The sequence below is a fragment of the Eschrichtius robustus genome, chromosome 5, assembly GCF_028021215.1.
Source record: "Eschrichtius robustus isolate mEscRob2 chromosome 5, mEscRob2.pri, whole genome shotgun sequence".
NCBI classification, from domain to species: domain Eukaryota; kingdom Metazoa; phylum Chordata; class Mammalia; order Artiodactyla; family Eschrichtiidae; genus Eschrichtius; species Eschrichtius robustus.
This window is the reverse complement of record NC_090828.1, coordinates 44,268,673-44,291,719: the sequence shown is the minus strand read 5'-3', so window position 1 is coordinate 44,291,719 and position 23,047 is coordinate 44,268,673. Positions and strand designations below refer to the sequence as shown.

Below are 23,047 nucleotides of genomic sequence, written 5' to 3'. Positions count from 1 at the left end.
CTCGGGTTTTTCTCTAGTTGTGGCATGCAGGTTTTCTCTCTCTAGTTGTGGCACACGGGCTCCAGGGCATGTGGGCTCTGTAGTTTGTGGCACGTGGGCTCTCTCACTGGGACGTGCGAGTTCAATAGTTGTGGTGCATGGGCTTAGTTGCCCCGCGGCATGTGGGATCTTAGTTCCCCGACCAGGGATTGAACCCACGTCCCCTGCATTGGAAGGTGGATTCTTTTACCACTGGACCACCAAGGAAGTCCCTCTTCCTATTACACTTAAAGCAGTGCTCTAATAAAGATTTAAATTCATACAATGCACAGTTGCTGTACATTAAAATAATGATCAAATTTTCTTTCACCTGTTATCTTTACCCTCCCCTCCCTGCCAACAAATGGTGAAGATATAATGAAACTGGTAATGAGGCATTGTAAATAGTCTCTACACTCTTGGAAAACAAATTGGAGCTGTATATTAAAAGGCAAAAAAAATATTATATCCTTTGAATCATTAACCCCACTTGTAGAATTATAGCCAATGTAAATAAGATATGTAAAAAGCTGTATTTCCAAAAATGTTAATCATAGTGCTAATTATAATGGAGAAAATGGGAAATAATCTTTTAAAAGTGAAGTACAGTTGATTTACAATACTGTGTTGGTTTCAGATTACAGCAAAGTGATTCAGTTATATTTTTTTCAGATTATATTCCATTATAAGTTGTTATAAGATACTGAATATAATTTCCTATGCTATAAGTAAATCCTTGTTGCTTATCTACTTATGTATAGTAGTTAGTATCTGTTAATCCCATACTCCTAATTTGTCACCCCTCCTGCCCTCCCTCTCGCTTTTGGTAACCATATGTTTGTTTTCTATGTGAGTCTGTTTCTGGTTTGTATATAGATTCATTTGTATTATTTTTTAGATTCCACATATAAGTGATACCGTATAGTATTTGTCTTTCTCTGTATGATTTACTTCACTAAGTATAATATCTCTAGGTCCATACATGTTGCTGCAAATGGTAATATTTCATTCTTTTTTTATGGCTGAGTAGTATTCCACTGTGTGTATGTACATATATATATATATATATATATATATATATATATATGTATATATACCACATCTTCTTAAGCCAATCATCTGTTGATGGGCACTTGGGTTGCTTTCGTGTCTTGGCTATTGTAAACAGTGCTACTATGAACGTTGGGGTGCATGTACCTTTTCAAATTAGAATTTTTTCTGGATATATACCGAGGAGTGGGATTGGTACCTCTATTTTTAGCTTTTAAAGGAAACGCCATACTGTTTTCCATAGTGTTTGCACCAATTTACATTCCCACCAACAGTGTAGGAGGGTTCCCTTTACTCCACACCCTCTCCAGACTTTTTAACGATGGCCATTCTGACCCATGTGAGGTGATACTTCATTGTGGTTTTGATTTGCATTTCTGATAATTAGCAGTGATGAGCATCTTTTCATGTGCATGTTGGCCATCTGTATGTCTTCTTTGGAGAAATTTCTATTTAGGTCTTCTGCCCGTATTTTGATTGGCTTGTTTGTTTTTATGATATTGAGTTGTATGAGCTGTTTATATATTTTGGATATTAACTCCTTGTCAGCTGCATCATTTACAGATATTTTTTCCCATTTCTTAGATTGTCTTTTCATTTTGTTGATGGTTTCCTTTGCTGCGCAAAACCTTTTAAGTTTGATCAAGTCCCATTTGTTTATTTTTGCTTTTTATTTCTTTTGCCTTGGGAGACTGATCTAAGAAAATATTGCCACGATTTATGTCTGAGAATGTTTTGCCTATATTCTCTTATAGGAACTTTATGGTGTCATGTCTTACATTTAGGTCTTTAAACCATTTTGAGTTTATTTTTTGTATATGGCATGAGGGAGTGTTCTAGTTTCATTGATTTACACGTAGCTGTCCAGCTTTCCCAACACCACTTGTTGAAGAGACTGTCTTCTCTCCACTGTATATTCTTGCCTCCTTTGTTGTAGATTAATTGACTGTACATGCATGGGTTTATTTCTGGGGTCTATTCTGTTCCATTGATCTATATATCATCTGTTCTTAATGTCAAAATAGGTACCCAGTAAGAGGTCAATATCCAAAATATATAAGGAACTCTGACAACTCAACAGCAAAAACCCAAACAACCCAATTTGAAAATGGACAAAAGACTTTCTCTAAAGAAGATTTACAAATGGCCAAAAAACACATAAAAAGATGATCAATATCACTAGTCATTAGGGAATGCAAATCAAAAGCACAATGAGATACCACTTCATACCCATTAGGATTGCTATTATAAAAAAACACAGAAAATAACATCTGGTGAGATGTGGAAAAATTGGAACTCTTGTGCATTTCTAGTAGTAATGTAAAATGGTGCAGCTACTGTGGAAAACAGTCCCTCAAAGTATTAAATATATTATTACCATATGACCTAGTAATTCCACTTTTAGGTATATACCCAAAAGAACTGACAGCAGGGACTCAGATACTTGCACATCAGTGTTCACAACAGCAGCATTCACAATAGCCAAAAGGTGGAAACAGCCCAAATGTCCATTAACAGATGAATGGATAAACAGCGTTACAAGGCTACATATCCTTTAGCCTTAAAATGGAAATTCTGGCACATGCTACAACATGGATGAACTCTGAAGACATTGTGCTAAGTGAAATAAGCCAGACACCAAAGGACAAACACTGTATGATTCCACTTATATGAGGTACCCAGAGCAGTCATAATCATAGACAGAAGGTAAATGCTGTTTCTCAGGGCCTGGAGATAATATTGTTTAATGGGTGCTGAATTTCAGTTTGGGATGATAAAAAAATTCTGGAGATGGATGGTAGTGATGGTTGCACAACACTGTGAATGTACTTAAAGCCACTGAACCATACACTTAAAAATGTTTAAATGATAAATTTTGTTATGTATATTTTACCACAAATAAAATATTTATCTTTATTAGGTATATATATATGTGTGTGTGTGTGTGTGTATATATATATGTATATAGTTAAGTAAATAACTCATGTTCCAAAAAAGAGTAATGTAAGGAGTGCTGATCAGTCACCCTGTCTGCTTCTCTTCCTCTCCAGGAGTGACACACGCGGCCATCTGGGCAGCCTGCATTTCTTATCTCAGTGCTGCGGTTCCCCCAGAGCTGAGGACGTCTGCTCAGGGTATCCTGCAGGGCCTTCATCTGGGTTTGGGGAGAGGTTGTGGAGCCATGATCGGAGGCGTGTTAGTCAATTATTTTGGTAAGAATGGTTTTCTCTTTTTCCCTTTCTTCTTTGATGAAAACTTACAAATTTTTTTTAGCAACCCCTCAATAAACACTCAAATTATTACTGAAGATTGCCAGAAGCTAAACTCCATTGTTCATATATTCTCTTTCTAGCTTTCATGGTAGTCAAAATTGCAGAGCAGTATGCTTCAGTAGTTAAGATGATTAGAGCCAGCTTGTAACCGTGCACGCTTCTCTGACAGCTTAATGCGATGCTACACGGATACCTCAAAGGAGCCAAACAAATGAATAATCACATGTGCTTTTGGTTTGAAGTAAAGTACCCTAAACCTGCTGATAATAATGCTAGCGGAAAGAGAGTTCATCATTGTTGTTCCATCAGGAGATTTTGAACCAAAAAAATCTAACTATATGCTGGCTTTGGTAATGTCACTGCATCTGTGATAACACAGTCTGTCTGCCCTGTCAGATCTCCCTTATTGGAAATACAAGGGTGGGGCTGAGGTGGAGATGGCATTATTCTGCTCCAGGAATCTTGACTATTCAGGTCCCTAGAAGGTGGGCTCAGAGATGTCTGAATTTATAGCACTACCTGAGCTCGGCTGTTCTAATCACAGATTAATAAGGTTGTTTACTATATAGTTAGGTAAATGGTCTTTATGAAGAGAGCACCAATGAATTTTAAAAAGGCACTCGGAGACAGTCCTTTATTTTATAAATGCAGTTTTAAAATTTGATCAATGACAGATATCCAGTACCAGCACTTGGGTCTCTTGACACCTACCCAGACCTGTGCTTTTCCTACTATAGGAAGCTAATGGCCATTTGCCATTCTTTGCTCTGCTGCCTTTGCCCTGAACTTTAGAACATTGACAGTTTTGGATGAGGGCTGCCTGTCTTTCCGGGAATCACTCTACGGAGTGCTGCTTGTTTCCACAGGGGCTGCTGCAACCTTCCGAGGAATCGGCATGGCCTGCCTGGTGATCCTCCTGCTCTTTTCCCTGATCCAGTGGCTGGCAGTGCCAGATGAGGAAGAAGGTAAACACGTGCACTGCTCCCTCATGGTTCTAAAGGTTGAAGCCATGGGGGATTCTACACACACCCCTCAGAAACCCAGAGGTGGAAACAGAGTGTACCACAGACCTGCATGGCTAGATTTTCTCAGTGGTGTATCAGTGAACTCATGTGTACCATTGCTGGAGAGAAGCCACTTGCTATGTTGAAAAGAATACTGGTTGTTTTAAGCAGCTTGCTTTTGTTTTGCTTTATGGTACAAGGTACTGGGGAAAGTACTGGTTTTAAATTTCTCTGGTATTCTAAAGAGATTTAAAATTTAAATCAAATACATATAGGATTATACAGTAATTTTACTATTAGGGATAGGAAGTGGTATTAATCTCTATGCTTTTAACCTTCATTTGATAAAAATGTCTAAACCTTAAATGTGAAGTTGTCCCTTAATTAGGCATGGCCTTCTTAAAAGTATTATACACAAAGAAGGTTATATCCAATATAATGTGTTGATGAGAACAAGCTTTCAACTTTTTGGGGGAATCAACTTTTTTTTTCAATGAAGAAGGCCAACCATTAAAACAAATATCCTTTCTCAGCTCTTGGGTCCTGGAACAGGGCTCATCTTCTATGGTGTCCTGTCCTTTGAGGAGCATTTGCCTCAAGTACCCAAAGTGCTTCTGTTAAGAGAAAAACTAACTAGTTACAGAAACCCCAGAGACAGATTTTAATTCCAACAAGTTACTCAGAAAGAAAGACCAGTACTGACTTTTCTTATTCTTGTTCTTTTATAATCCTGACTAGATATATCTCTTATGCAGCTTAGTCCATGCCTTCAGTAAAAGGCCAATAAAAGCAGCTACTGTGTGATTTTTCCTATTTTGATGCTTATCTTTAAAATCTCAATCCCATAAGTGGGCCTAAAGGCAACATTCACTATAACCTATGCCCCACAGATGTTACATACGTTAACTGAACCAATACATTTCATAAATAAATATAAGTTAATGTCTATTAAGCCCTGTAAGGAGACCCTGGAAGGTAAACATCACATTCATTTGCTCAGTACTTGCGCCAAGTAGAGAAGCCGCCCTTGGTACACAGCAACTTATCAACATTCCCAAGCATACTAGAATGGGCTTACCGAGGTTGTCCATTTGTTCAGTTTTTATTATTTATTTATACATACATACATACATCTGTTTAAATATGTAAAAACTCTGAGAAATGATTTAAACATGGCTTTCTCTCCAGACAAGACAATGCTGGCAGAAAGGATCCCTGTTCCTTCTAGTCCCGTTCCCATAGCAACCATCGACTTGGTCCAGCAACAGACAGAAGATGTTCTGCCACGCGTTGAGCCCAGACTTCCACCCAAGAAAACCAAGCACCAGGAAGAACAGGAGGATGTGAACAAGCCAGCCTGGGGGGTCAGCTCCTCTCCCTGGGTGACCTTTGTTTACGCGCTCTACCAAATTAAAGAGATGATGCAGCTAACAAGAGACAACCGTGCTTCTGAGATACAGCCTTTACAGGTAAAAAGTTCCTCTGCTGCCCTGCCTTAAGCAGGCTCGGTTGTTTCAGTTATTCAGTTATTCATTCAACAAGATTTGTGGGAGGTCTGGTGGGGGAAATAGACATGCAGACAAATAATTTCAGTGCTTTGTGACAAGTGTATTATAGAGGTGTATACAGGGTTCCATAGAGGGAAAATTCTGCCTTATGGGGTTCAGGAAGGCCTCACAGAGAAGACAGTACCTCTTGAAAGGAAGAAAATAAATCCATTCTGATTTTATATATTTCTTTGAAATGTCTGTTTTGGTGGACATGAGTTAACAGTGTGGATATATGGTTCTTGCCTTGGTGAATTATATATATTAATCTCTGTAATTTAAAAATTCTAATGGGGACATTCTATATAATAGGACCTCAATAAATATCTGATCAATTAAGTAATACTCTGAGGCCACTAAATGGGTCTGACAGGACACCTAACTCAGTGGAAATGTGGTTTTGCTAGCGGGCTCACCTGAAAGATAAAAAGTGTGGTTTTTCTTGTCCCTAGAGGTGTGGTCTCTCCTGAGTAGCGTCGAATCGCATGGATAAAAACACTGTAGGTAATTGTAACTGAAGCTATATAATACATTTGGAAAATGTTTAAGCGTGACTTCTATGAACAGTTTGGCCAAAGTAATGAGTCTACTTCCCTTTGTTTTTATTAATCACTCCCTTTCACTTGATGAATCATGTCAGCTCTATATCTAGAGTAGCTGCAGAGGACACAGGAGGAAAACAATAAAGGGGAAAGACTTTGAGTAGTTTGAGTAATTTCCTTAATTTGAACTACCTTAATTAAATTTATCATAATTTTGTAAACTGACATGTAATATTTCTCTAATTTAAACCAAATCTGATCCTTCGCTGATAACCAGAATGCATTCTAGTCCATGTATGATCCTACTGGTTTATCAAGATAATAAACTCACAAATCCTCTGCTCACAAGTCAAGGAAGATATCAGGGTGGGAGGAGCATATAAAGGATGTGAAGCAAGGAGGTGATGCAGGAGGAAAGATGAGTTCTGCCTGAATGGCAGTGTTTTCATTACTTTGGATACTCACCCTTGTTTTCACAGAAGCCTATTAGGCTTAAGTATCATTAAAATTTTTTCTGATACATTAAGATTAATAAAACCTGGCTGGTATGGCTTAGCTACTCTTATGAAGAAGTCATTATACTAATATTTTTTCTTTCACAGTTTAGAATTAATTACAGAAATAAAACTTTTTTTTTTTTTTTTTTTCCTTTTTTGGTGCTCAGCTCTTTGAAGTGATGGGTACTAATTCAGAGGAAAATCCATTAAAAAAGAAATGTTTCCTGATTTTTACAAATCAGGAGTGTGGCATTTTACAGACATGCTGCAGGTGATGTGCTGGAGTGATAGGTACTCAGTTACTCAAGTCAGTGGGTTACATACGTACTTGTTTACATTACTTTTTTTACGTGGATGTTCTCTCTTATTTAACTTTTAGTGTGTACTTTAAAATCCCAACTATACATCAGGACTCAATTTCAGGACCTTCTTTTCCTGGCCCTGTCTCCGAGGCTGAGGATGCCTTCCTCACTTCCTGTTGGACAAGGTGCTTTCCAGCCTTGAATTCTCTGGTCTTAGCAAGTGGCCTGAGTTCCCGTTCCGTGCCGCTTGCACAGTGACTTGCCACAATGGCTGGTGGGAGCCCAGTAGATATGTGCTGATATAAATTGTTTTCCTAGGAGTAACAGGCATGTTGGTAGTAACGTTCCTTTATCCACAAGATACGTCTGCTTATAGTGTCTGTGTTTTTCATGCGGCTTGGACAGTTGCACGTAGGAAAGGAGATGAAAGGTAAGACATTCTATCCTTATTCCTCTGTTACTTGTTTCCTGAAGTGGTTACTTCAGGATGATCTCCTCATGTTTCCTATATCTTACTTGAAAGCATATAAAAAGTTTGCTAGCATTGACCATGGGGCACCTCCTATTTTTTCCTTCCAGGGGACCAGTGAGGATCGGGAAACTTCTCCAACTGGTGGAGCCCGGCCTGGACCGTGTGAGGCTCCCTCTGACCCATCGAGAAACCAGCCGTCCCCTCAAGCAGCAGCATCTCAGACGCAGAGCAGCCCCGCTCACCCCGGTGGAGACCCGCGCAGGGAGGAGGCTGAGGACCAGCAGGCTCGGCCTGCCTCTGGGGGACACTGAGGGCTCCTGCTCGTCTCACACCCTGCATGGAACTGGGCTCCTCTGCCAGCACAGAGGGCGCACCTCGAGGAGCATAGCACCACATACGCTGCTGAACACCTGAACTCATCAACGCAGAAATACACACACACACTCACACATGTAGAAGCTACAGTACATATTGGCAGAAATAGGTCAACTTCCGTAGTCCCACTGGAGTCGCAGAAGGAAAATGGATCTCAGTGAGGACGTTCAGTTCTTGGATTGGTAGGTTAAGGACTACAGGCCTTCTCTGCCAGGGCAGTAAGCGTCGAAACCAGCAGTTACACTAAATGCGTGGAGGGAAAGAAAAGTGTTTCAAGGTGAATGCTGATATAATTTCCCTCTTCTGATTATTTATCCTAATTATTTGGTTCTTAATGCAAACTGGGAAGAAACAGAATACATCATCTATAATTTTGTTTCTCTTAAAGAGAACAATTAAAAAAAAATTTAAGACGTATTTTAAAAGTAACCAGATAAAAGTGGCATCTATGCTTTTGTTTAAAAAAAAAAAAAAAAAAGGAAAAAGTTTCATCAGAAACTTGGCATATCTCTAGCAAATATATTTTTATATGGGTATGGTGTATAATGAAAATAGTCAGTTCTTTGAGTGGCAAAAGCTGGTTACTGACTATTGCAAGCTAAGCTGAGCTTTAAAATGCCTTTTGTTTTAAATGGGCTTTAAGACCAGAGGAGGGAATATTTGAAATAAACCAACCAACTTAGTATCCTGTGGCTTGATAGACAAGGGTTTACTAAATATATTGATACTGTAAATAGCCTCTATCACTATTTACAACTTTATAGTGATTTGGGCTCTAATTAGCTGATGGACTAAAACAAACACACAAAATCACTGAATTCCTAAGCGTCTCTTTAATTAAGCAGTACTACTTACAAATAACAGTATAAGATTTAAGTGCCTGGGGAAGGGATACAATTTTTAAAAATTACATACTGGTTCAGTTTTTTTGTTTTTGGTGAGGGGAAAAGGTGGTGAATAGGAAACCAGGAATAGAAAAGACAGAAATAAGAAGTAAGCACACTTTCCAAATGACTAAAGAAACAAATCTCAGTATATTCTTTCCCATGAAGACATAGTCAGACACTGGACAGTTCAGATACGGGCATGCTACTGTAAATATTACAGCTACAGTCAGGACAATGGCCGGGTGACTCATGCATAAGGCTTGCTGCTAAAAATGAAAGCTGAGGTTATAGGAAGCCTTGGGGGAGGGCTGTGGACAAGGGAACATTGCTTTAGCTGAAGGAAGGTCAATTATATAGTGTGTACAATACTGTGGATGAGCACAGGAGAGAGGAAAGAAAAGAACAGAGTTAAAAAATGAGCAACTCACCTTACTCTCTGACTCTGATTAGGCAGGACCAATTATAAAGTGAGGGCTTCTCCACGATACCATACTTCTGCCCACAACTGCATCTGGAAGAAGAAAGTCTACACTTGGATATCTAGCTTCACCACAGAACACAGCTTAAAAACAAAATAACGGGAAGAAATAGAATTAAGCAAATAGTTATTTTTGCACTTGAACTGAAATGTACTGTACTGTAAATTATCATGACTCATTTTAAGTGACCTTTAAAAATCAGATGTATTTATTATGCTTATGTAATTATAGAAATAAAGAAATGGGTGACAGGCTGAACCTCACCTATGAATGTACAGTATGTGGATTTGTGAAACTGACTGTAGGAAGTCAAAAAACTTCTACTGTGTCTTGTGTTTACAGTTCTGATTTATTCCTCTGAAGAGCCTGCTGTTTTGGAAATGCACAGTTGACATGTTGAAATAAAAATAAATACCATTTTTAAGTATTTCTTAAATGATAATGATGTGACCAAACAAATAAAAGTCCTTCACTCTGTAATGAATGAGATCAAACTCTACAGGCCTTTTGTTATGAGACATTTACTGTGAGAGGTGATTAAACAGTGCAGTAATTTCCAGCCTTTTAGAGCAGACACCTTCATGGGTTTGTGGACTTTGTGACTTCCTCCTGTCCTCAAAGTGCCATTTAAAAAAAAAAAGTGAATTCAAATTAAATTTTGATTTGAGAATTTTCTAATCCCTTTTGAGATCCCCTGGAAATACCCAGGGAGGTCACAAAGCCCAGGTCGGTAATCACAACCTTAATGACTTGTTTCATATGCTTTTCCCCATAATTGTAGAAAAAGTGAATTACGCAAAGCGCTGAGCTCATGTGGATCCAAAGAGGTTAGTTACTATTTATTAAACTATTACTCAAGGCCTTAAGTAGAATAATAGATGACAATGACACATATACCTCCACCAGCCAGTAAACCTCGTGAAAAACCTAAGGAATTCATAGAAAGAATATCGCTGCCTTACTGGCTTATTAATCTTGTCACGGGCCACACGAAGCAGACAGTTGGCTAAGTGCTCCCCTCTGATTTGCCGTTCCTCCAAGACTGCTGGGCGTGGAGGCTACTGCTGGTGCTGAGACCATTATTTAAGTGGTATTCCTTGCAGCCAATCTGGAGTTAAGCAATGATTCCAGGAAACAGGGAGCCACACCCACTGTTACTGGGTGCTTGGTGTGTGCTGATGACATTGTTTTGTCCTAACAACAACGCACTGTAATACATATCACTATCCCCTCTTTAAATATGAGGATTTTGGAGCTGAACTCGGCTTACGTTATGGGAACAAGGTCACAGTGCCAGGATTCAAACTCAGACCCACCTGATGCCCAAGTGCAGGTCCACCCAGGACCTTCTCCAACCCCAGGAGGCGGGGAGGCCACTCTCTGCTTCTGTTGTGGTAGAGCAAGGCTAAAAGCAGCCCCGGCCATTCTGACCCTTACCTTGTGTGTCTGATACTCACCCTGTGTGGCTGCAGTTCCATTTAGGATCGCTAGCTATTCCCAGATACACAGAAATCCAGTGCCTTCAAACTCCTGCTGCTCTGTTAGTCGTGAGTGCCACTCTGGAGATAACTCGGAAGGTCTGGCAACCCTGCAGAGAAAACTTGGAGGTTGCAGGGACTCTGAAGACCAGTGCCACGGGAGCTGGGAAGGGCCAGCAGACACACCCACAGCTCAGTATCCTGAGGCAACAGCTTCGTAGAGCAGCACCGTCAGGTGTGGTGGCCATTAGCCACAGGTGGCTGTTAAGTGCTTACAAGGTGGCTAGTGCATCTGAGGAATTAGATTTCTCATGTTATTTATTTTATTTTTTTAACTAATTAATTAATTTTTGGCTGCGTTGGGTCTTCGTTGCTGTGCGCCGGCTTTCTCTAGTTGTGGCAAGTGGGGACTACTTTTCGTTGCAGTGCGCGGGCTTCTGGTTGCGGTGGCTTCTCTTGTTGCAGAGCACGGGCTCTAGGCATGCGGGCTCAGTAGTTGTGGCTTGTGGGCTCAGTAGTTGTGGCATGCGGGCTCAGTAGTTGTGGCTCACGGGCTCTAGAGCACAGGCTCAGTAGTCCTGGTGCACGGGGTTAGTTGCTTTGCGGCATGTGGGATCTTCCTGGACAAGGGCTTGAACCCCTGTCCCCTGCATTGGCAGGTGGATTCTTAACCACTGCACCAACAGGGAAGTCCCTCTCATGTTATTTAAATTTAAACAGCCATCTGTGGCTTGTGGCTACCATACTAGACAGTGCAGGAACAGAGGAAGAAATTACCTTTGGGAGATCTCTGGGTCTTAGTTTTCTCATCTTCATTGTGAAAGGCTGGACCCTAAAATTAACGTTATTCTGTGAAGATGGGGGCATGCTGTGACAGAGCTGACTGCAGGCAAATAAAAGATGATTTTCCCTTCAGAAATTTTTCTCTCCTTGGGTGCAGTGGGACAAGACAAAGCTACTTCTGAAGCCCCAAACCACTCCTGTGTCATTTCAGCAAAGTTCTAAGAATACCTGGCTCAAAAATTCCAAACCATCAGGCAGATAGGAGAGAGGTCAGTGCCTGGATGGGAACAGAAGAAAGGGGTGACAGAAAGGGGGAGTGGGTTCTCAAATCACTAAGTAATTTACCTTATGAGAGGACAAACTGCGGTTTAAGATAAGAGAGTAACTGGAAACTTGGTGATGTCTAGAATGGGGAAGAAATGAGCCAGTCCAGGCGGGCACCTTACTCTCACTCAACTCCCATCTGCTTCGGGCGGCTAATACAGGACCACTTGCCCCACTGTGGCTCCAGGGAGGTCCCAGTTTTTAGATGGCAACCCAAGGACCTTATAGTGCTGGGGTTAGGATTGCCGACTCTGGAGCCCCACTGTCTGGATTTGAGTCTTAGTTCTGCCAGTGAGAACTCACATTAAGTAACCTCTCTGGGTCTCACGGCCCTCCTCTGTAAAATTAAGATGATTACAGTATCTGCCTTACAGGTTCTTTTGATGGTTAAATGACATACCCGACACACAGTAAACACTCCATAAATGTTGCCACTATTTTTGTGTGACAAATAGCCCATGGCAAGGGGAGTGCTGTCTTATTTCCCCATCCTGGCCCTAACTCTTAGTGCTTTGTTAACATTAATCTATAACCATATTGCATGCTCCCAAACTACAGTGCTATGTTAAACGTTTACCTATACCTAATAAGCTGTCTAGTAAGACATTCAGTTCCAACATGCATTGTAAACATTAAGTGGTTGGAGATATGAATTAGTTAAGGGACAAAATTAATCAAAACATAAGCTGAAGAGAATGGGGAAAAATGACAAGTAATGTTATATGGCAACAAATTGGACAGCCCAGAAGAAATGGACAAATTTCTAGAAATATTCAGCCTGCCAAGACTGAGTCAAGAAGAAACAAACAATTTGAACAGACCAATCACTAGAAGTGAAATAGAATCTGTAATGATAAAAACTCCCTGCAAATAAAAGTCCAGGACCAGACGGCTTCACTGGGGAATTCTACCAAGCATATAAAGAAGAAATTATACCTATCCTTCTCAAACTATTCCAAAAAATTGAAGAGAAAGGAACACTCCCAAATTCATTCTATGAGGCCACCATTACCCTGACACCAAAACCAGACAAAGACACTACAAAAAAAGAAAATCAGAAGCCAGTATCTTTGATGAATACAGATGCAAAAATTCTCAGCAGAATATTAGCAAACTTCAGTGGAACAGGATAGAAAGCCCAGAGATAAACCCATGCACATATGGTCACCTTATCTTTGATAAAGGAGGCAAGAATATACAGTGGAGAAAAGACAGCCTCTTCAATAACTTATGCTGGGAAAACTGGACAGCTACATGTAAAAGAATGAAATTAGAACACTCCCTAACACCATACACCAAAATAAACTCAAAATGGATTAAAGACCTAAATGTAAGGCCAGACACTATAAAACTCTTAGAGGAAAACATAGGAAGAACACTCTATGACATAAATCACAGCAAGATCCTTTTTGACCCACCTCCTAGAGAAATGGAAATAAAAACACAAACAAATGGGACCTAATGAAACTTCAACGCTTTTGCACAGCAAAGGAAACCATAAACAAGACGAAAAGACAACCCTCAGAATGGGAGAAAATATTTGCAAATGAAGCAACTGACAAAGGATTAATCTCCAAAATTTACAAGCAGCTCATGCAGCTCAATATCAAAAAAACAAACAACCCAGTCCAAAAATGGGCAGAAGACCTAAATAGACATTTCTCCAAAGAAGATACACAGATTGCCAACAAACACATGAAAGAATGCTCAACATCATTAATCATTAGAGAAATGCAACTCAAAACTACAATGAGGTATCATCTCACACCAGTCAGAATGGCCATCATCAAAAAATCTACAAACAACAAATGCTGGAGAGGGTGTGGAGAAAAGGGAACCCTCTTGCACTGTTGGTGGGAATGTAAATTGATACAGCCACTATGGAGAAGAGTATGGAGGTTCCTTAAAAAACTAAAAATAGAACTATCATACGACCCAGCAATCCCACTACTGGGCATATATCCTGAGAAAACCATAATTCAAAAAGAGTCATGTACCAAAATGTTCACTGCAGCTCTCTTTACAATAGCCAGGACATGGAAGCAACCTAAGTGTCCATCAACAGATGAATGAATAAAGAAGATGTGGCACATATATACAGTGGAATATTACTCAGCCATAAAAAGGAACGAAACTGAGTTATTTGTAGTGAAGTGGATGGACCTAGAGACTGTCATACAGAGTGAAGTAAGTCAGAAAGAGAAAAACAAATACCGTATGCTAACACATATATATGGAATCTAAAAAAAAAAAAAAAAAAAATTGGTCATGAAGAACCTAGGGGCAACACGGGAATAAAGATGCAGACCTACTAGAGAATGGGCCTGAGGATACGGGGAGGGGGAAGGGTAAGCTGGGACAAAGTGAGAGAGTGGCATGGACATATATACACTACCAAACGTAAAGTAGATAGCTAGTGGGAAGCAGCCGCATAGCACAGGGAGATCAGCTCAGTGCTTTGTGACCACGTAGAGGGGTGGGATAGGGAGGGTGGGAGGGAGGGAGATGAAGAGGGAAGAGATATAGGGAAATATGTATATGTATAACTGATTCACTTTGTTATAAAGCAGAAACTAACACACCATTGTAAAGCAATTATACTCCAATAAAGATGTTAAAAAAAAAAAAAGAATATTAGCAAACTGAATCCAACAATGCATTAAAAGGATCATATAGCATGATCAAGTTGAATTTATTCCGGGGTCACAAGGATGGTTCAACACACACAAATCAATCAACGTGATACACCACATTAACAAAAGGAAAGACAAAAACCACGTGATCATCTCAATAGATGCACAAAAAGCATCTGACAAAATTCAACATCCATTCATGATAAAACTCTCATCAGAACAACAAAATGGACACAACAGCAAGAACAAGCAGACACACCAATGTTCCATGCAAATCAAGGGATTATTGAATCTCACAGGGAGAAGGAAGAATGAACTAAATGGTAGATTTTCACACTCAGGATTCAGTAAAGGATCTTTTGTTTGCTGAGGGGAAAAAAACCCACAAAAAACCAAAACTCTCACCAAAGTGGATAGAGAAGGGAACATATCTCAACATAATAAAGGCCATTTACTACAAACCCACAGCCAACACAATACCCAATGGTGGAAAGCTGAAAGCTTCCTACTAAATTCAGGAACAAGACAAGGATGTCTACTCTCATAGTTTTGGAAGTCCCAGACACAGCAATCAGACAAGAAAAATAAAAGGTATCCAAATTAGAAGAGAAGAGGTGAAACTGTAATATTTGCCCATGACATGATATTCTATACAGGGAACCCTAGAGTCTCCACCCCAAAACTATTAAAACTAATAAATGAATTCAGCAAGGTTGCAGGATACAAGATTAATATACACAAAATACAAAATATTTCTATACACTAATAATGAAATATCAGAAAAAGAAAGTGAAAAAACAATCCCATTTAAAATCACATCAAAAAGAATAAAATATCTAGGAATAAACTTAACCAAGGTGAAAGACCTATATGCTGAAAACTATAAAATACTGATGAAGGAAAATGAAGATTCAAAGAAATGGAAAGATATCCCATGCTTTTAGATTGGAAGAATCATTATTATTAAAATGGCCGTACTACCCAAAGCAATCTACCGACTTAATGCAATCCCTATCAGAACACCAGGACATTTTCCACAGAACTAGAACAAATAATCCAAAAATTTATGTGGAACCACAAAAGACCCCAAATTGCCAAAGCAATCCTGAGAACAAAGAACAATGCTGGAGGTGTAACCCTCCCAGACTTCAGACTACACTACAAAGCTACAGTAATCAAAACAGCATGGTATTGGCACAAAAACAAACACATAGATCAACAGAACAGAGTAGAGACCCCACAAATAAACCCACACACCTATGGTCAATTAATCTGTGACAAAGGAGGCAAGAATATTCAGTGGAGAAAAGACAGTCTCTCCAACAAATAGTGCTGGGAAAGCTGGACAGCCACATGTAAAACAATGAGATTAGAACATTGCCTCACGCCATATACAAAAATAAACTCAAAATGGTTAAAAGACCTAAATGTAAGACATGAAACCATAAAACTCCTAGAAAAGAACACAGGTGAAACACTCTTTGTCATAAATCATAGTAATATTTTCTTGGATCAGTCTCCCAAGGCAAAAAAAATAAAAGCAAAAGTAAACTAACGGGACCTGATCAAACTTAGAAGTTTTTGCACAGCAAAGAAACCATCAACAAAATGAAAAGACAACCTATGGGGAAAAAAAAAATGGAATGGGAGAAAATATTTGCAAATGATGCGACCAACAAGGGGTTAATATCCAAAATATACAGAAAAGAGCTGGCTCCCGGGTCAGATAAAAATACCTGTCTCACTGTGGGGGATCTTCAAAATTCCACATCTATTATGTTATCTATGCATAGGATCCTTCTTTCAGTTGGACAAAAGAAAAAGGTGATTTAAATACTGTACTTCTCTAACTCGGTAATAATCACATACAGAATAATATAAGATCCTTTTTCTTTTCTTGACATCATTCTGGAGGTCTTAATTCTTCCACATGTCTCGATGTCAGCTATTCCAAACCTCTTAATATCTAAAATCTCATAAATTTCTAGATTTAAAAAGTCATAAATTCAAGTATTGTCCTAAATGTCAGATGGACACTCCCCTGTAATTCAGCTCTAAGTATTATTGGCAAACTATACAACTAATTGACAAAGCATTTTTTGTGATATGTAAAATGTGTTTTAAAACCTTTAAAAAATAGGGACTTCCCTGGTGGTCCACTGGTTAAGAATCTGCCTTCCAAAGCAGGGGACGTGGGTTTGATCCCTGGTCGTGGAACTAAGATCCCACATGATGCGGGGCAACTAAGCCTGTGCGCCACAACTACTGAGCATGTGCACCACAACTAGAGAGAAGCCGGCGCACTGCAATGAAAGATCCCGCGTGCCACAACTAAGACCCGACGTGGCCAAAAATAATATTTTTAAAAAACCTTTAAAAAATAACATTGGGGGGCTTCCCTGGTGGTGCAGTGGTTGAGAGTCTGCCTGCCAGTGCAGGGGACACGGGTTCATGCCCCGGTCCGGGAAGATCCCACATGCCGTGGAACGGCTAGGCCCGTGAGCCACAACTACTGAGCCTGCGCGTCTGGAGCCTGCGCTCTGCAACAAGAGAGGCCGCGACAGTGAGAGGCCTGCGCACCGCGATGAAGAGTGGCCCCCGCTTGCCGCAACTGGAGAAAGCCCTCGCACAGAAACAAGGACCCAACGCAGCCAAAAATAAATAAATAAATTTATTAAAAAAAAAAAAAAAAAACATTGGGGCTTCCCTGGTGGCGCAGTGGTTGAGAATCTGCCTGCCAATGCAGGGGACACGGGTTCGAGCCCTGGTCTGGGAAGATCCCACGTGCCGTGGAGCGGCTGGGCCTGTGAGCCGCAATTACTGAGCCTGCGCGTCTGGAGCCTGTGCTCCGCAACAAGAGAGGCCGCGATAGTGAGAGGCCCACGCACCACGATGAAGAGTGGCCCCCGCTTGCCACAACTAGAGAAAGCCCTCACACAGAAACGAAGACCCAACACAGCCATAAATAAATAAATAAATAAACAAATACTTAAAAAAAAAAAAACATTGAATATGACTGTTTAAGCATGGCGACCTACACTACATCTCACTAATATGTTTTGGGGTCAAACAGTCCAACTTGCTAACAACAGTGAGCTTCTGTGAGGCACCTCGTGGGCGCACTAACACAACAAAGGTTCTGTTGTGCTCCACAACTGCACACCTAGGGTGGCATGAGGCACAGAACCAACTGTCAACAAACTGTGAAGGGTATAACCATTTTACTGAATGATCATTTAAATTGTTTAAAGGCCTTTAAATAAATGAAGAAAAAGAGGAGAGAGGGAGTGGGGTGGGGGGAGAGAGAGACAGACGGATAGACAGACAGGGGAAGGGAAGAAGGGAAGGAGAGAAAAAAGATCTCTTAGAGGAGCTGTCATACACACTGCTTGATGGGGGCTAGACCTATGATCAGCACTACAACAAACCCCAATTCAAATAAACACAACAGAAATACACCCAATATATCACAAGCAATGCTTTTAATTATTTAGCTTCTCACAGTACTCACATAACAGAAACTGACAAATCCATGGTTTCCTCTAAAAGTAAACATGAAAAACAATATCCCCAAAGCCTCTTGTTGCTCTTTTTCTCTTCCTTTAGCTATTTTTATTGCAATAAAAATCACAATAAAAATAGCTACACCTAGCTTGTTGGCCCACCAGGAGCTGCTTTCTTCTACTGTCGGCAGCTGTTCACCCTGGCGCAGGTGAGGCCCAGTGGCTGTCTTGGCTGGGATGTCCCCTGGGAACTCCAGCAGACTGAACACGTTATGCACACACACATTGTGTAGTACACACACCGCCTCTTGGTGAGCACAACCACAAACACATCTGATACATTTATAATATAGCACCAATAAATAGAATGACAAAAAAAAATCAGATTAAACTGTAACAAAAACACTATTACAACTGTTTACACTTATAAAAGTCATCATCTTCATAAATCTGAATGAAAGATACTTTGATTTTTTTATATCAAAGTCTATGTGAAAGCACAGATTAAATTTAGTGTATTTCACAAAAATAGCAAAGCTCCTGATATTAAAAGGTGTCTGGCAAAAATAGAGACCCGTAGAACACTGACACACTGCTTCAAAGAGAAAATATCATTTGGAAATCAATCTAAAGAATTCCAAACAGGCAGCCACACTCTTATTCAACGATTTAGAAAAACGCTATACTAAATTTGCTTCCGTAAGGCAGTGCCCAAATGATCTGTGTGTCCCTCCTCCATAACCCTTCTAGAAAAGGGAGATTCCTCATTCTTTATGCTGCTACTCTTTATGGCCCCACCACAGCAAAAGAGCCTGCGTTTGATTCTTAAAGAGAAGTTAGCAACATCTTAACCCTTGGATTGTTTTGCCATGTTCAGATCTTTTCTCAGACCAATGTTTTGGCCTCTTTTCCTCAGGGTCAAAGCTCATGGTTAGTCCCTCATTTCACTCTGGAGTCTAAAATCATGAACCACAAGAAGAAAAATGATTTGTTCTCTATAAGAAAGATCACAAATCTGTTTTGTAGAAAATTATTATAAACACGTATAACTAAACAATTTTTTAAAATAGGCCAGTCGAGGGGCTTCCCTGGTGGCGCAGTGGTTAAGAATCTGCCTCCCAATGTAGGGTACATGAGTTCGAGCCCTGATCCGGGAAGATCCCACATGCCACAGAGCAACTAAGCCTGTGCGCCACAACTACTGAGCCTGTGCTCTAGAGCCCGCGAGCCACAACTACTGAGCCTGCGTGCCACAACCACTGAAGCCCGCGAGCCTAGAGCCCATGCTCTGCAACAAGAGAAGCCACTGCAATGAGAAGCCCGTGCACTGCAACGAAGAGTAGCTCCCGCTCGCCGCAACTAGAGAAAGCCCGCGTGTAGCAATGAAAGACCCAATGCAGCCAAAAAAAAAAAAGAACTGTTGTAGAAATTCAGGTGTGAACACTATTGAGACCTGAATTTAAGGAGTAAAAAACAATAAAATAAATAAAATAAAGTAAAATAGACCAGTCGACTTGAGGTTAAATGCCTTCAATTTCAACATACAAAAAAATGTAAAAAGTAATTCTAAATTCTAATCTTTATATATGTCTATAAAAGTCTTATCAAAACTTTAAAATATAACCTTAGGAAATGTTTCTCTTTATCACAGTTATCAGTTAGTTGGCTATTATTAAAAAATAAAAACTAAGTCATGAATATTGTGAGACCCAAGGCTGTGGAGAGATGGCTGTGGAGAAATGGCCCCTCACACCAATACTGTGAGACCTAAGGCTGTGGCGAGATGGCGCCTCATTTCTAAAAGTCTCTTCTTCTACCTGAGTCATTGGAAACAGTAGGGCTGGAGTTCTAGTCCCAGGGCTGCCTCTAAAAAGCCCTGTGGTCTTGGACAAGTTATTTAACCTTCTGAAACCTCCATTCCTCCACCATCAGCGTTTTCCAAAGATGTGTTCCAAGGAATATTAATCTCATGAAAAAGGGTTCTGTTGTCAAATTAAGTTGGAGAATGCTGCACACAATTTCTCCTCTTTAGGAGGTTCACAATGTGCATTAGCATTATTAAAGGCTCTGAGAAGTCCTGCAGTACGTTTGTTTAATCATGCATCCATCTTAGTTGACCTCAGGATTCCTTTACCTACTAACACTTATTAGCATCCTGTGGACTACACTTTGGAAGATACTGGTCCAGTGTATCTCAGGTCTCTTCCAGCACTTACACTGATAACACGCAGGAAGAGCAATGCAGAGTCTTTTGACACAGGTTCTGGGGATTAAGAGAGGATTTAATGCCCTGCAGTTGACAAGGCACCTATTCACATTAATTGGCCCCTTGAAGATCAACATGATCCCTTTGTTCCTAACGAAAGTCTTCATTCAAGGATAGTGGTAATGACTGTCACAGAATCTTGGTGGCCACCTACAGTACAATACACAGAACTGTCCAAGAAGGATAAGTTATCTTCAATACAGTTTAGTTTTCCTTTCCAGTGTGACTTTTCTCCATCGTGAATGCTTTTGCCACTGTTCCCCGGCACAGTTCTGCCCACCTTTAATAGGATCCCTGCCCTTCCCCACTTCCTTGTCCAGAATGAAGTCAGTGTGCAGGTAGACTGTCAGGAGTCCTCAGGTTAAAGAGCTGCTCTTCCAAGAAGGCACCCGCAAGGCCATATTGTTCTTCATGCAGCCTAATTTCTTCAGGCGACAAGTGGCTTCCTCCAAGAACAAAGTCTGCAAACCTAGTAAGTATTTGTTTTAAATAAAGTTAATGTTATCACAGAGAGGTTTATTTGGAAGATAACATGTTCCCTGGCTACTTATCCCCTTTAATTAAATTTGACTTTGCATCAATAGAGGATGGCATTTGCACAGTGGGTGTAAAAACAGGAATGGCTTATGTGATCCTTCTCTAGACGTTCAGGGAAATGATTGAGAAGTAGGCAGACTTAGGAGCACCTAATGCTGCCAAATATACCCATTCCTGCTTTCTAATTCCTTCTTTCTCTCTTTCTTATTAAACGTATTATTTATTCATTATTTTAGTGTCAAGACTTTCCCCCTTCAATCTTTAATTTGAGGGCCCTGTCGTTTGGATAAAGCTAGGAAGAAGGGAAAGCAGTAGGGAAAAGATGCTGGGGCAGAGATGTCTTTCTTGGTGATCTTTACAAATGACTCTTCCTCTCCCCCGTAGGAAGAGAAACAGGTGACACATCCCACTCCGTCTCCCTTCTCCTATGAGTTATCTTTATGGCCTTCCCTATGAAACACATCTGATCAACATTTATTCTGACACTGGCAGTTCCACGGGGCGAGGCAGAGCACTGAAGCAAAAGCGACTCTGACAGCTTCCATGTCATTTGCTATCCAGGGAAGTTGTCTGTTTCTAGCCTGAAGTATCTGATCCAAACCATCATGTTATTTTCACGGTAACTCCAACCCAAGCTGTGTTGTGGACAGTGGAGCGGGGCTTAGTTTTTGGACAGTGGAGCGGGGCTTACGTTTTAGGCGCCCGGAGCCTGGAGACGGCCAGCCAGGACGGGAAGCCGGGGCTGCAGCAGGCCTGGCGCAGGTCCTCCAGGGCGCGGGTCGTTGCAGCATCGGCTTGTTCCCTGTACTCGTCTTCAGTAAGAAACTTAACCACCAGCTTTTCTGATGTAAACCATTTCTTCATTTTCCTAAAACAGGCGGCATTTGGTTGCTAGATTCCTGGCCATATTTGGTTGCTCAATTCAACCCTTAAGATTTATAAAAATACATTTCTTTTGACAGTAACGGTAATAATTCTTAACTTCCTCTATATCATTCTATATTATTGTTATCATGACGGAGGTTTACAGAACGTGTAGTTTGGGCCTAACAGTACATTTCCCCTCTTCCTGGACCATCTGAAATAATGTCCTATGGCGTTTGAGGATCAATTTCTGATAGAGATGTTGATTGCATTTTTCTTCCTCAGTGATTTCAGATCAGACAATTACAAGTCTGGCTTCTTTATGCTTGCCCTGCTGATTTTCTTAGCAGCAAGCCTCTGAGATGTCCTTTTATGGAGACCTAGCAGAATCACTTGCCTCTTAGTCTGAACAGAGAAGCCAGGAAGATTTGTGGAATATCGCCTCCACCTAGTGGTGGGGATTCTGACTAATCTTAGAGGAAGTAAACACTGTACAAGGGTCGTGTATACACAGTCATTTATTTTATTTATTTATTTATTCTTCCTCTGCTACATGCTGAGGGGCTCATGATTGGAAATTTTTTCCAACCAAAAAAGTCCTAAAGGGAAGAATCTCATAAAAATGGTAATGATGAAAAGGTTTTAACATATATGTTATACATACCAATGAGTTTAAAAAAATGTTTTTAGGTGGTTTAAAATTTAATTTAACCAGAGATTCCCAAATATAAATGAGCATCAGAATTACCAGGAGGTGTTTTAAACATACATTTTCTTGAGGTTTGGGACCTGAAAAATCTTTAAACTTTTATTGATTGTCTGGTGGTTGATGAGCTGAATTAGGGAACCACTGACATTATTTCCTTCTCCTTTTCTGAATACCTAGACTGTCTCCCTAGAGGAAAACTCCTGGGCTCTGAGGAGAAGCCTGGGACACAGTCCTGGCTTTGAGGTTTACCCACTGTGTGAACTGGGGCAATTCCTTCACAGTTCTGAGCCTCACCTTGCTCACATGGAAAAAAATGAAAGCAACAAGGAGGTCACTGTACAGATGAAATACATTATTTTGTGTCAAGTGCTTAGCACAGTGAGTGGTCTATAATAAGTGTTCAACAAAGATAATCAAAAGAATAGCTACCATATATTATTAAAATATATTCAAACAGCTCTTTGCAAAGTAGAAAGTACTATACACATCAAAGTATTTCCTCTG

At 40.3% G+C, this 23,047-nt stretch overlaps 2 protein-coding genes across 6 annotated transcripts in view; one reads left to right on the top strand and one right to left on the bottom strand.

Annotated features, from left to right (window-relative positions):
• The window catches only part of MFSD6 (major facilitator superfamily domain containing 6), a 73,399-nt gene extending 65,380 nt beyond the window's left edge, over positions 1-8,019 (top strand). For both annotated transcript variants that reach the window (XM_068544773.1, XM_068544775.1), the window contains exons 4-7: positions 3,120-3,281; positions 4,208-4,306; positions 5,534-5,814; positions 7,813-8,019. In XM_068544773.1, coding sequence (XP_068400874.1) covers positions 3,120-3,281; positions 4,208-4,306; positions 5,534-5,814; positions 7,813-8,016 — 746 coding nt within the window. In that variant the 3' untranslated portion in view covers positions 8,017-8,019. The remainder of the gene's footprint in view (positions 1-3,119; positions 3,282-4,207; positions 4,307-5,533; positions 5,815-7,812) is intronic.
• Positions 8,020-8,234: 215 nt separating this feature from the next.
• The window catches only part of NEMP2 (nuclear envelope integral membrane protein 2), a 34,753-nt gene continuing 19,940 nt past the window's right edge, over positions 8,235-23,047 (bottom strand). For 2 of the 4 annotated variants that reach the window (XM_068544776.1, XM_068544777.1), the window contains exons 8-9: positions 21,662-21,838; positions 19,800-20,902 (exon numbers count right to left, since the gene is read on the bottom strand). In XM_068544776.1, the coding sequence (XP_068400877.1) occupies positions 20,761-20,902; positions 21,662-21,838 (319 nt within the window). In that variant the 3' untranslated portion in view covers positions 19,800-20,760. Of the gene's footprint in view, positions 8,324-9,242; positions 9,479-10,903; positions 11,035-19,799; positions 20,903-21,661; positions 21,839-23,047 lie in introns of those variants that run through there. The other 2 variants (XR_011074135.1, XM_068544778.1) reach the window with 2 other exon arrangements.